The following is a 13629-nucleotide window of genomic DNA, read 5'->3' as shown; positions in this document are numbered from 1 at the left end:
AATTCATCAAAGTAAACATGTAAAAGGCATACATTAAAAGGCATACAGCAAAGTGTGGCGTTCTGCACAAAGTTCTTGGAAAATATGTATTATGAAAGTGTATATATAGATTTCATATTTTTTTGCACCACAATAAGCATGCCTTTAATTCTATTTTCTATTAACTTTTGGGAGGGTCCTGTATATCCAGGTGAAATCTTTTTTTTAAAGATTTAATTTTTAATGGAAAGGCAGATTCACAGAGAGATAGAGACAGAAAGAGATCTTACATCCACTGGTTCATTCCCCAAGTGGCCACAATAGCCAGAATGGAGCTGATCCATAGCCAATAGCCAGAAGCTTCTTTGGATCTTCCACGCAGGTACAGGGTCCCAAGGCTGTCTTTGACTGCTTTCCCAGGCCACAAGCAGGGAGCTGGATGGGAAGTGGAACAGCTGGGACATGAACCAGCATGCATATGAGATCCCTTTGTGCCAGATCCTTTGTACCTGAGTGAAATCTTAGAACTACCCAGGGAAAAGGACAAAAGCTTAATGAATTTCAGCGATAACTAACATTATCTTAATATGAAAATGAGGGACCATGAGTTGTGGTGCAGCAGCTTAAGCTCCTGCCTGTGGTATCGGCATCTCGTGTGAGTGTCTGTCTGAGTCCTGACTACTCCACTTCCATCCTGCTCCTGACTGTTGTGTCTGGGAAAGCAGCAGAAGATAGTTCTAGTGCTTGAGCCCTAGGAAATCCTGGGCTGGTTCCTAGATGGAAAATCTGGAAGGATTTGTAGACTTCCTTGGGACCATTTGGGAAGTGAACTAGTAGTGGTTAGTTGTTGTGTCACTTTGTTTCTCTCCCCATTTCTTCCTCTCTGTTTGTAACTGTGTCTTTCAAATAAATAAAATCTCTTAAAAAGATAGGAAATAAAGTCAGATCTTAATATTCAGCCCCATTACTAGAAGAGATCAAAATAATGTTACCCAGTTTCAGAGGAAGATTTATTTTGGACTAAATACTCTGTACCTAGTCATTTACCAATTAAATGTGAAGACAGAATAAAAAATAGTTTCAGCTATACATTCAAAACTTTTACCCAACATTTCCTCTATGAAAAAAAAAATTCCTTGAGGAGTTTTTCTACCCTAACAAAAATGTAGAAGTATACAATGTGAAACATGCAGCAGAAATGAAATTATGGAAGTTACAGTAAGATAAAGAAGGTTTTAAAAAATTGATGCTTTGGGATAGTCTGCTTTGAGCTGTATCATTGAGAGTATGCTTCACTTTGTCTATAGTTTTTTCATTACATTTTACAGTGTTTAAAATCAACATCTAGGGTCCGGTGCTGTAGCCTAGTGGCTAAAGTCCTCACTTGCATGCACTAGGATCCCATATGGGCATGAGGTCATAGCTTGGCAGCCCTACTTCTCGTCCAGCTCCAGCTTCTGCTCTGGGAAAGCAGTTGAGGAAGGCCCCAAAAGCCTTGGGTCCCTGCACCTGCATGAGAGGTCCATAAGAAGCTCCTGGTTCCTGGCTTCGGATCAGCTCAGCTCTGGCTGTTACGGCCACTTGGGGAATGAATTAGTGTCTCTCTTCTTCTGTGTATATCTGACTTTCCAATAAAAAGATAAATAAATCTTTAGAAAAAATCAACATCTACTATGACAAGCATGGTAAGCATACTTAGTATTATATATTAGAACAGAAATGTTGAAAACTCTTGGTAATGTGAAAGTAATGAAGCTGAAGTCAGGAGTTGATAAGGAAGATTGTTGAGTAATTGCAGGAATGTGCTAAATTATGTGTTTGTATCTCATGAGATCAACTTTTGTTTTCGTATATCACAAATTAAAAACATTAAGAGAAACCTGTCATTTAAACTCAAAATGAAAACCATCAGAAGAAAAAAGCTTTTCTCTGCACATTGCAAAAAAATAATTGCTAGGTAAATTTTTTTTTTGTCTTCATGGAGTATTTTTATACAGTGCGAACAATTTATGCAGGTCTCATTTTAACGTATGATTCTTTTTTATCAAAGAAAATGCAAAAAAGGTATTCAGGCTTGAAATACTGTGTTTAAGGGGTGTATCGATTAGCCTATCAGTTTGAGCACATCAGAGTACTTGGCTGGATTCTCAGCTTCCAGTCTTCTTTCTAGCTTCGTGCTGATGCAGACCCTTGGAGTCAGCAATGATATCAAAATCAACAGGTCCCTGCCATCCTTGGGGGAGGCTGGTATCGCATTCCTAGCTCTCAGGTTCCACTTCGCCTGCCCCACTTGCAACTGGCATCTCGGGCACAAACCAATGAATGGGAGCTTATTTACTCTTCTATGTCTGTCTCCTTCTCTGTCTCATATAAAAAACATGTTTTAAACTATTCTGTATAATATTCTAATGAGAACATTATATAACATATTACAGACGGTTATCTTGGGTGACTAGATCAGCTGAATTTTATTCTCTTACTCATGTCAGCATTTTTTAAACATTTTTAAAGATTTGTTTATTTCAAAAGCAGAATGAGAGAGAAGAGACAGAAAGATCTTATTTAAAAGGAACGAGCACTATGTGCCATGGAAAATACAATTACAGATGTTATTGAAATAGCAGGTGTTTCAAGAAAGAAAAGATTATTTTGATCTTAGTGCCTTGAAAGTGTAATTATTTTCCTGCAAGGGACTAATATCAGCCTGATACTTTTTGACTTTCCAGGATTTCCTTGTTTAGTGTCTGACATTAAAGGCAGGGCTTTGGCATTATATTCCTCTTTGAGCTGCTATAGAGCTGGCTTCTTTTCAAATGCAATATTTTGTCACATTTTTCTTCATGGGGGGAAGTTATGCTCATCCAAATTAAGTCAGAGAACACCTTCTCAATTGAGAGGAAATCGTACCCGGGGTGTGGGTGGAGGCGGTGGGGAGTTCAGCTGTTTAATCCTGTATAGGTGGCCGCATTCTGAATTCCTGAATCATAGTGCAGTAGGTGTTTTGCCAGTTTTTTCACATTGGGAATTTCTTGGGATATTATGATTCACACTTCTCAGCCGCTCTCAGGGAGATGTACCTCGAAGTTTTCAGAAATCTGAATATGGAACAAATGGGTTCTCATGACTCATGTCCTTGCCAACCTTTTGCCCACTGGCATTCCCAGGTGGCACAAAGGGTTCAACGTGTGTTTAAGGAAACACTGAAATCTCATACCACAGGATTTATCTTTGTCTATTGACATTGATTGACAAAGACTCAATATTGCACCTCTATCTTTAGTGCATTTTTAAAAAATCTTATAAAGCATTTAATCAGGAGTCAGTGGACTTTCTCTGCAAGAATCCATGTAAGTGAATATTGCGGTCCGTTGCAGCTGTTCAGCTCTGCCCTGCTGGTGAGAGCAGGCAGAGACAAGGGTGGCTGCCGCACTAGGACTTTGAAATCAGGCCTGGAAGCACCTGTCTGCTCTGCTCTCCAGTCTTCTTAACCTGGAGAGGGGGAACGACCATTTGGCTACATAGAGCTCTGCCCTTGGTACGTTCTCATTCCTTTCTTGTGTGCATGGAGCTGCCTAGTTGAAATCATGGCTTCTGTTTGTATCCTTTTGAAGTATAGCTGTGTCCCAGTCTGTTCACTGAAATGGCTCCCTCAAGTGGTCTCCTTGCCAATTCCAGGCAACTTTTCTCCTTTATCTTTTGATGATAGGAGCCAGTATGGTGTGGTTAGGATTAGGAGTTTCAGTTTCAAATCAAATGACCCAAGGTTAAATTTTTTAAAATTCATTTTCCTTTTATTTGATGTCAGAGTTAAATAATGGTTATGTAAGAGGGAATTAAGTTCCCATGTGTAAGCTAATTTGGGGAATTAAGAAGACTTGCAGCAAATTGTGAAGAACAAAAGATGGCATTTATTGCTGACAGTTTCAAATCCTAAAATAGATTCATTAGCCCAGGATGTTTGAAAAAACCCAAGTAGTCACCAGCAGATGTAATGCCAGAGAGTTGAGTGTCTGGTTACCAAGAGAAGCCACATGATTTATGGTTCATTAATAGGAATGCTTTCTACAGCAAGCAAGACGGGAGGTGTATTCAGCTCTGTGCTTGCTAGTCCACTCCTCTTGTGTGTGTGGTTTAGAAAGAGATGTGCTATGAAGTTCTAGATGGGAAAAGAATTCAGGGGAGAAATGACCTGAGGAAAAATATGTCCTGAGTACAGAACCATGTTATTGTAGGTGTGGCAAACGGAATTGGAATGTTATACCCTAAGGAAAGAAGACAAGGGAAGAAATGTTAGCTGTGTTCCAATATGTACAATCTGTCATGTAAAAGAGAGTGTATGGTTGTTCAGGCTGTTCCCACAGGAAAGGTTTGAGAACTTAGAAAGGACATGGGAAAGTACACATAAGCTAAGTGAACGTAAGGTCATGTCTGTGAATGACGGAGGATGCAATTCCTTCCAGGGAAATAGGCTTCTCCCACGAGGGCAGTCAATAGCTTTCCCTTTTGCTTCAGATGAGTTGAACATGAGGGATTCAGGTAGAGAAGTGGAACTACAGAGCCCTGGCTACAGTCATCCGGGTGGTGTGACAATTCCAGAGATGGTGTCTTTTCCACTATGTGTTTTAGAGAGTTGAATTATGAACTAATCACCAAACTGCTTGAGTTCTTTTCTTCCTAATTGCCAGTTTATGCTCTGTATAATCCTTATTTGTCATCTTAAATTTGCCTTCTCTCAGCCTTGAGCTCTTGAGTGCTTTAGTGATTGTAAACTCTTGGGCTAAATACTAAGCTTTAGTAAATGCTTTCTCACAAGACTCTTGGACACAACGTGAGAATTTGTGTCTTATTTAAATTGAAGAAGCAATTTTTTATGATTATTTTTTGGACAGAATTGAGAAATGCTCTCTATGAAGACTGTTTCTGTTCAGTTCGTTTAAACCTTCTTGGTGAATGCTTCATGGAGTACATTTCATGGGTCTCCTTGGTCTTTCATGATCATTAAGGATGAAAGCTTTATAGTGTCATATCTATGTACCTCTCAGATTAGCCTTTTGTGGCCCCAGATTTATGTCAGTTCCTTTCTTAGTATGTGGTTTATCTCTTGAAATTCATTATTCTTGGTAAGATATGAATAATTGATGAACAGTTTTGCTTCAGGAAGCACAGATCAATACAGTACATTTTACAGCCTCGGAAGCTGTGTTTAAACACATGAACATTGACATTGCTGGTCGTCTCTCAACAGAACAAGTACCATGGGTGGTGTTATTTTACTGGGTTGTCTTAACAATCCATCCTGGGAAGGTGGGGTAGACATTATGAAGCTGAAATATATAAGAAAGAAACACCGGAGAGATCGCATTATAGCAAGTAGACACAGGCTCTGTAGTCGTTTCTTAAGTCTTGTGAGTAGTGTAATGAAGTTTCTATTGTTTGGAAATACATGGGGGAAAGTAAGGCAGACCTTGGCTTTCCATAGTTACAATTGTAAATTATTCAAAATGAATAGAAAAGCATGGATTTAACTAGAAATCATTACTAGATTGTCTCTTGCCAAGCGAATTATTAGACAGGTTAGATCTCTCTACCCCTCTCTCTATCTCTTTATAAAGATTTTATTAGAAAGGCAGAATTAATAGAGAATGAGAGACAGAGAGGGACAGAGAACGCAGCTCCTTCTGCTGCTTCTCTCCCCAAATAGCCACAATGCCTGGAGCTGAGCCAATGCAAAGCCAGGAGCTTTTTCAGGTTTGCTACATAAGTGCAGGGACCCAATGACTTGAGCCGTCCTCCAGGCCATAAGCAGGGAACTGAATTAGAAGTGGAAGAGCAGCCAGGACATGAACCAATACCTATAGGGGATGCTGGCACTGCAGGTGGAGGATTAGCTTGCTACACCTCTTCACTAGCCCTGAGACAGAATTCTTGACATGTAAAGTCTTTAAATGATCTGTAGCTCAGGTCAAAATATTTGAAATAATAAAAAATTCATCAGTTAACTGACAGTGGTTTTTTTCTGAAATTCAGTTTTGTATGAAAGTTGAGGAAAAAGCATTGACGCAGGAGAGCTTTAGAAAGCAAAGTTTTTCTATATGTTTATGTTCATCTACTGGAAATGGAGAGAGAAAGAGATATCAATCTTCCATCTGATGGTTCACTCCACAAATGCCAGGGTTGGACCAGGTCGAAGGCAGGAACTCCATCCAAGTTTCCTGTGTGCATGATAGACTAAGACACTTGAGGCATCATCTGCTACCTCCTGGTGTGCTCTAGCAGGAAGGTAGAGGCACTCTGAAAGGGAGTGTGCATGTCCCAGGCCATGGCTGTATTCTATGCACCACAGCGCCTGCCCCTGGAGACACTTTTAAACCACACTGTGGTTATCTTCTGCAGATTTTGCATTCATAGGTTATTTTCTGTTGCTGCTATTGGGAAGATGGGGTGGGGGTTAATCATTGAGAGTAGAGATTTATTGACATCATGATTCTGGAGGCTGCATAGCCCAAGAGTGTGGCACCAGTGAGAGCTTCATGTACCTTCAGCTTTGGGTGGGAGCAGAAGGGGAAGAAAGTGAGACGAAGCCTTGCTACGCAAGTAAGCCGCTCCCAGACAGCTCAGTGTGAGCACAAGCCCACTGATGGGGATAACTGTTTTTACTTCATTCACAAGGGTTCTCCCTTGTGATGGAAATACCTGCCTCGTTCCTGATCTGTTAGCAAGTAGTGAAGACAACCCATATTCAAACCGCATAAGTATGTGCATGGAGGGATATTATCTTACCCTTCTGTCATGTTCTTCGTCTCTTTTTGGTTTTATATTAAATCCACAGAACACCAAACATGATTCAGAGGCAGTTCAGCTGAGAAGCCCTACTGTAATAGAAAGTAGATAATACCAACATTATTATTATCCATGTTAATAAAATAAAAGTTCTTTTTTTAATGGTTTGGTGCTCATATGTAGCAAATACCTAACATAACTGGAGGACTTTTAAAAATATCTGTTTTCAGGGCGTGTTTTGATTTTCATAGCATTGAGACCTTCTGTGTAGCAGGAGGATGCAGTTGTAGTCACTGCATTGGCCTGAGGGTGGCATGTTTCATTCCTCTTCCCTTAGTACCCGCCACTGTGTGCTTGAGGTGCTTGTGGAAACTTACTGAAGGAGAGATACTACCCAGGAAAATGTCACTGAGGAGCTATACGATTCCAAGTCGTTCTAAAAGTCTTCCCCCTTTGTTCTGTTTGCCTTTATGAAGGCAGAGAAGGGAACTGAAGCATCTCGTGTGGTTTTCTGGTGCTCATGCTTCCAAAATTACTTCTGTGAGTTGACAAGCCATGTTAGTAGTTGGCTAGAAGCGGTATTTTCAGAAATTCCAATTAGATGTTTTTGTTCTCCTTCTTTCTGCATTTCCTTCTCTCTGAATCCCGTGTGCCTGATGTGGATGCACATGTCATCCTGGTGACGGCGTGGAGCAGATGATTGACAGGATATGTGTGAAAGTTCAAGATCACCTCAACTCCTTACGGAACTGTGGGGGAGAAGCCATCCAGGAAGACTTGAAATCTGCAGAACGGCTCATGCGTGATGCTAAGAACTCCAAGACGGTGAGTTTCCCATTCAGACTGTGCAAGTTTGGTGTCATTAAAAAGCCTTTTTAAATTTCAGTGTTAGGAATGAATTCCAGCTATCTTTATGTCTTTACTGGATCCTAAAGTTACTAAGAAGTACAGTCAACCAGATTAGTCTTTGTTTCCTTTCTGTGCCTGTGTGCTGATTGCAGTAAACCACAAGTCTAGCAAAAAGCAAAAGACCAGTGTGACTCCAAAAGGGTGTGACTGGGCCCTGAGTAACAAGGGTAGCTGCAGTTTAAGCAGATAACAAGGCATTTAGGATTATCCTATTTCCACATTGATAAAATGAAACTCCTCTGTCACCTCTATTTGGTGGGTGACCAATTTCTCATGTTGGAATTTGATCCCCAGAGAATTACTCGGGGACTTCCTGGGAGTCACGCGGTCTGGCATCTAATCCTGATTCTGATGGTAGAATCATAAAATCACCAAGTCCCGGAATGCCTTGATTATGAGGAATCTGGTGGATTAGTCCAATGTTTTGAATCACATGAAAGAAAGAAAACATACTTGCTGTTGGTTACTGGATCCTGATACAGAGTGACTGAAATCCTGGTCATATGTGCTGCAGGTGATCTGAGCATCTTTTGTTCACTTAGAACAAGCCCTCTGACCACACTGGAGTTTAGCTGTATGGAGTGATTCTTGGTGGTCGCTAAAGCATTTCAGGATGGGGCTGCTCAGCAAAAGGACCAACTGTGTGATTGGAGCATTAGATCTGTCATTCTTGCCCTAGGGCCTAAAGGAGGAGGGACCAGAGATGGCATTCATTTGCCACCAATAATGATTTAATCAAGCCTGTCTACATATTGAAGCATCTGTGAAGATGTCTGAGCAGCTACTTCTCTGAGTGTTCAAGGTGCTGGGAGGGAGGCTTGCCTGAAGTGGGCATGGACAGCTCTTCAGACCTCCCGTATGCATCTCTTCCATTTGGCTGTGTCTGAGTTGTGCCCTTTATAAATATTCCGGGAATCCTGAGTATTGGATGCATGTTTGGGGATCCTGTGCAGATAGTTGGACAGAAACCCAGTGACAATCTAGGACTTATGGCTGGCATCTGCCAGAGGGGCAGTCTTGTGGGACTGAACCCTTTGCTTGGAGCATCTGATGCTGATTCTAGGCAGATGGTGTCTGAATTGAATTGTAGGAAACCTAGCTGCTCTCTATAGAGAATGGGAGACTGGCTTGGTATGACAAACCTACGCTTTTAAAGGTGACATCAGCGCGAATGAAACTAGCCAAACCTCATAGACGAGAACTATAAGGCATATAGAGATAACATCCTACTCCTGTGGTTTCAAAGCTGCCAATGATAGAAGTGGTCATGGTCAAGGGTTCCTTGTCCGCAGCTACTGTTTCTTAGGGTTGCTGTGGTTCATGGGATAAAAGTAATTGCTTATGAAGAATCTGGACCAGAGTTGGAAACTCTGCAAAGAACTTTTCATCAAAAGTAGATTTGTCCTAATAATATTTTTTTTATACTCTCTGTGAACTCTGCAATGACTTTGGTGCTTACAGAAAAACTTGTTCAATTAGAGGTAAGTTCCTTTTTATTTTACTTACAGCTGTTACCAAACTTATACCATGTTGGCGGTGCGTCCTGGGCAGGAGCCAGTGGCATGTCGTCCAGTACAATCCAGGAGACCCTGGAATCCATGGCTGGAGAGGTCACGAGAGTTGTGGATGAACAACTAAAGGTTTGTACGTTTTGATGTTTGGGAGATGAAATTGTTATGGTTTGCCTATGTATGATTGTGTTTCTTCCCATAGCTCCCTGTGTTCTAGGTGTGTGTGGGCGTAGGGGCGTCTGTATCCCGTGCATTTGCGTGTGTAGCAAAGATTGAATCCTGTGTCTTTTACAGCTACTTTATTGGAGTGACTTTCTACATAATGAGTTCAGGTGAAATTCAGTTTCCTTGGTGATGGTGTATCTCTAAATGTACTTAAGATTTGACAGACTGCGCTAGTGAAGGAATGATTGATCTCTGCTTAGAGAGCAGAAAGAACCAGAGAAATATCTTCTGCTATTACACTTGATTTGGAGGGTGGGGGTGATGCTGCCCAAATGGGAAGCCTGATGTTAGGTGCATAGACCAGTCCTTGTAAGGAGTAGGGGGCAAAGGCTGGGGCACGTATTTGGAATAAAGTTACAAGGTCTCTGGGATGGGGTGGGGCAGTGGAGAAAAAGGGGAGGTCGCTAAGACCTACCTGTAGGCTCTCAGACTGAAAAGATGCAGGAGAAAAGTCTGCTATTTTAGGGTGTTTGGGGGTGACAGAGGAAACTAAGGCATCTGGGCAGTGTCCTATCAGACTGTTACCGAAAAGCAGGTTTTTGGTCCTCCATAAAGAATAGAATATGTAAGAATGATGCTTATTTTATAGAGAAAGCTAACCAGCTTAATTGCTCATTTCTGAAAAATGAAACAGTATGGGAAATATTTAAACAATACTAAAAATAGAAAAAAAAGTCATCTGAAATTTCAGAGAGTATTACATTAATAATTGCATCAATTTGCAGGTATTCTGTGACTACAATGCAGTTTTAGTTATCTTTGTTCATATGATATACACTTAATATTAATCTTTCACATTTGGTCCAGTGTCATGAATGCAATTCTAGATTGGTGAATATTCATTGTTGTCTTTAATGATTACATTATTGGTGTACCCACATAATCTATTTTCTAGTTTCTGATAGAATGAATTGGTGTAATTGATCCATTGCGAGGTGAAACAGTCCATAGCATTCTTTTCTATTTTTTATGTAGGTATGTATGTATATATTTATTTCAAAGGATTACAGAGAGAGATCTTTCATCCACAGTTTCATTCCCCCAAATGACTGCAGCACTGGGCCAGGCTAAAGCCAAAAGCCCAAAGCTTCCTCTGGGTCTCCTGTGTGGGTGTAGGTGCCCAAGCATTTGGAACGCCTTCCTCTGCTTTTTCTAGGCCATGAGCAGGAAGCTAGATCAGAAGAGGAGCAGCGGGGACTGGATATGTCACCCTTATGAAATTCTGATGTCACAGGCTGTGGCTTTATCCCCTCTGCCACAATACCAGTTTGTGAATGTATATCTCCTGCTCCGTGGGAGGATGGGTAGTAGATCATTTAGTATACCAAGTATGTCAGCCTTTCAGTACTTTTCTGTAAAAGGGGTAAACATATGTCCTGGTATCTTTTGAATGGCTGTCATAAACCCGAATATGCCAAGTTACTTCTTCTCCTTTTGTTTTTGTCTTTTGTAAATTATCCATTTCCCTGCTTTAATTTAAAAAAGATATTTGTGATATCTGCTTTCATGCTAGGAACTGGCCAGTGATTAAATCAGCATGAACATCATAGCAAGATTTTTTCCTGTTCAGCAGCTTCAAATTGTCAATTATTGTTTCAGTTGGTGGGAATCACAAATGATCCTTTTTTAGCTTTATTACCTATTGCCTTCTGATAGCATGGAATAGGTTGAAATTGACCCTACCGGTCATTCTTTGGAAGGCTTAGAAGGCAAATATCTACAATAAAAGGTATTTGCATAAAGTCCTAGAGTAATATAAATATATTGAGGATGACAATTATTTTCCTGTAGTAGACATTCCCTATACTTATATATCTTTTTGATTTCTTGTTAAATGTCACCAGTGTTGTCCATTTATCTTCACTTCCTTGTTTGCAAATATATAACACTTTGCCCTCATTCTCACTACCACCCTGCTTCCAGGCTCCCAGACAGTTCATTTTTTTCTGTTTCCTATTCACTTATTATTATTTTTTTTATTCTAAATTCTTCTGCAGTTTAAATTCTTTTCCCTCTGGGCATGTCTGGTACGGATAATAATGTATCCTCAATGAAAATTTCTTAATAAATGTTACTTGTTGGTGTTCCTTTAATTCAGTGCATGTTTGCTTTTTGACATTTTCAGTACACTGAAGGAGTTTACTTCTACCAGTCACGTGGGGAGACAGCATTTTTACTGTCTCAAAAACAATTTCCCATTTTTCTGTTTATATTGCTTTCCAAGGAATTGGTTTTCTTAAAAGCATCAGGAAAGATGTGTTTTTCATTTAGTCCTTATTCAGTTTCTTGTTGTGCTCATTGTTTGTTTTCAGTGCTAGTGTCAAATATTCATAGTAGAAAAGCAAGTCCTTTGTCTATTTTTCAAATCTTCTAAATTCAGCATGTTATACCAACGAGAGCTAAAGTAAGTGGACTATTTGGTGTGACCATGATTGTTCTTTTGTAAAGATCAATTTTATTATAGAGACTGGGGGGACAGAAGTAATCCAGCAGGCCTGGCTGTGTGTCCTGTGGTTGTTCCCGGTAAGCAGTTGCTGTAAAGGCGCCTCATTCTTCAGGAACTGCGGAGTTCCCTTGTGCAGGATTGCGATCGTCGCATAGCGGTGTTTTCCTTCTCACTCTATCATCCTGCATTACAGCCAATGACAGACATTTTTGAATACTAGGTGAAAATAAGTTCGCAAAGCTCCTGGAACCATTTTTCAAAAGTAGCATTTCAAAAATGAAGGATTTATCCCGATAAGCCAGGCTTCTTAGCCAGTTTCCTGAAAGAGATTAAGTCAGGAGCAAGTCCTTCTTTAAAAGAGCTATTTTTTTTCCGTGTCTTCTGAAGAGTGAATGCTTTAGGTATTTGTGACAACTCTCCCTCTGCTGTTATTCTTTGGGTCCTATCATTTCTTCCTGGAGTAAAAATAGATGAATAAGTGAAATTTGAATGTTCTAACATAGGGAAACCTTCATTTTTCCATTCTGCACTTAAATTTTAGGATGTTTGTTTTGGCCTAGGAAATTCCTAATTTCACCCTTGACTTAAATGATGAAATACCTCCTAGTCAATTTTAGATGTACTTAGCATGTTAGGCCTGCGGGGCTCAGGAGGCATTTTGTCAATATTAAGTTCATTTGTGCCAACAGAGTTCTCAGAGTTCTTTTTCTTCTGCTCTTTATAACTTGAAAAGCAAAGCAAAAAAAAAAAAAAAAAGAGAGAGAGAGAGAGAGATTGGTTTCAGAGCACAGTGTCATGTGAGTTTTGTTTCCTTGTAATGAATTACAGCAACTCACTGGTTCATTTCTAGAACATGTGAGTGCAGCTGCCAGATTAAAGGTGTTGATTCAGTTTATTTTATAATTATTATACAGCATTCTTAGTTATAAATGTTAGTTACCTAGCTATTGTTAGCATTTTTTTTAATTTAGTTATTTTTATTGGAAAGTCAGATATACAGATAGGTGGAGAGACAGGAAGATCTTCCATCTGCTGATACACTCCCCAGGTGGCAGCAAAGACTAGAGATGAGCCGATCGGAAGCCAGGAGCCATGAGCTTCCTCTGGGTCTCCCATGTGGGTGCAGGGTCCCAAGGCTTTGGGTCATCCTCGACTACTTTCCCAGGTCAGAAGCAGGGAACTGGATGTGAAGCGAGGCTGCCAGGATTAGAACTGGCACCCAAATGAGATCCTGGCATATGCAAGGTGAGGACATTAACTAGGCTACCGTGCCGGGCCCTACTGTTAGCTATTTTTACAGCTAATGATATGTACTCTCATAATTGTGTTTAGGAAGGTGTATGCAAGATGAATCACATCTGACATATGGGCCCTCTTCCTTAGTTATCTGCATGTAGTGACATGGAGACTGAAGAATGTGCATGAATAATTAGTTACTGAAAAAGAATTTGAGGAGTAGATAAAATACCAGAATCATCTTCTTCGGGGAGCGTAGTGGATACCAGGCCTGAGAGACAAAAACACAGATGGTATTTGAAGTACATGTGTAGGTCCTCAGGGAGGATATATGAAGCCCTCTAAACACCCAGAAAAGCTCACCATGGGCCTGCACTGTCCAGTGTTGGCCATTAGCTCCATGAAGTCATTTAACTTCAGGTACGTTTCAGCATAGTTAGATGTGCTCAGTAGCCACGGGTTGCTTTGCAGCTCTCTTACGGACAGCACAGATGCTGTCATCCTCTGAGAAATTTTATTTTGACAGAGTTGGCTTTAGACCCA

The 13629-nt window shown here is 40.4% G+C and overlaps 1 protein-coding gene across 7 annotated transcripts in view; it reads left to right on the top strand.

The window, feature by feature from the left end:
* Positions 1 to 13629, top strand: part of CARMIL1 (capping protein regulator and myosin 1 linker 1) — a 323242-nt gene that overhangs the window by 245955 nt on the left and 63658 nt on the right. For all 7 annotated transcript variants that reach the window (XM_058667065.1, XM_058667059.1, XM_058667053.1 and 4 more), the window contains 2 exons: positions 7456 to 7584; positions 9177 to 9308. In XM_058667065.1, coding sequence (XP_058523048.1) covers positions 7456 to 7584; positions 9177 to 9308 — 261 coding nt within the window. The remainder of the gene's footprint in view (positions 1 to 7455; positions 7585 to 9176; positions 9309 to 13629) is intronic.

Source organism: Ochotona princeps, chromosome 1 (assembly GCF_030435755.1).
Source record: "Ochotona princeps isolate mOchPri1 chromosome 1, mOchPri1.hap1, whole genome shotgun sequence".
Classification (NCBI taxonomy): Eukaryota; Metazoa; Chordata; class Mammalia; order Lagomorpha; family Ochotonidae; genus Ochotona; species Ochotona princeps.
The sequence above is the reverse complement of the archived record's forward strand: the minus strand, read 5'-3'. Positions and strand labels throughout refer to the sequence as shown.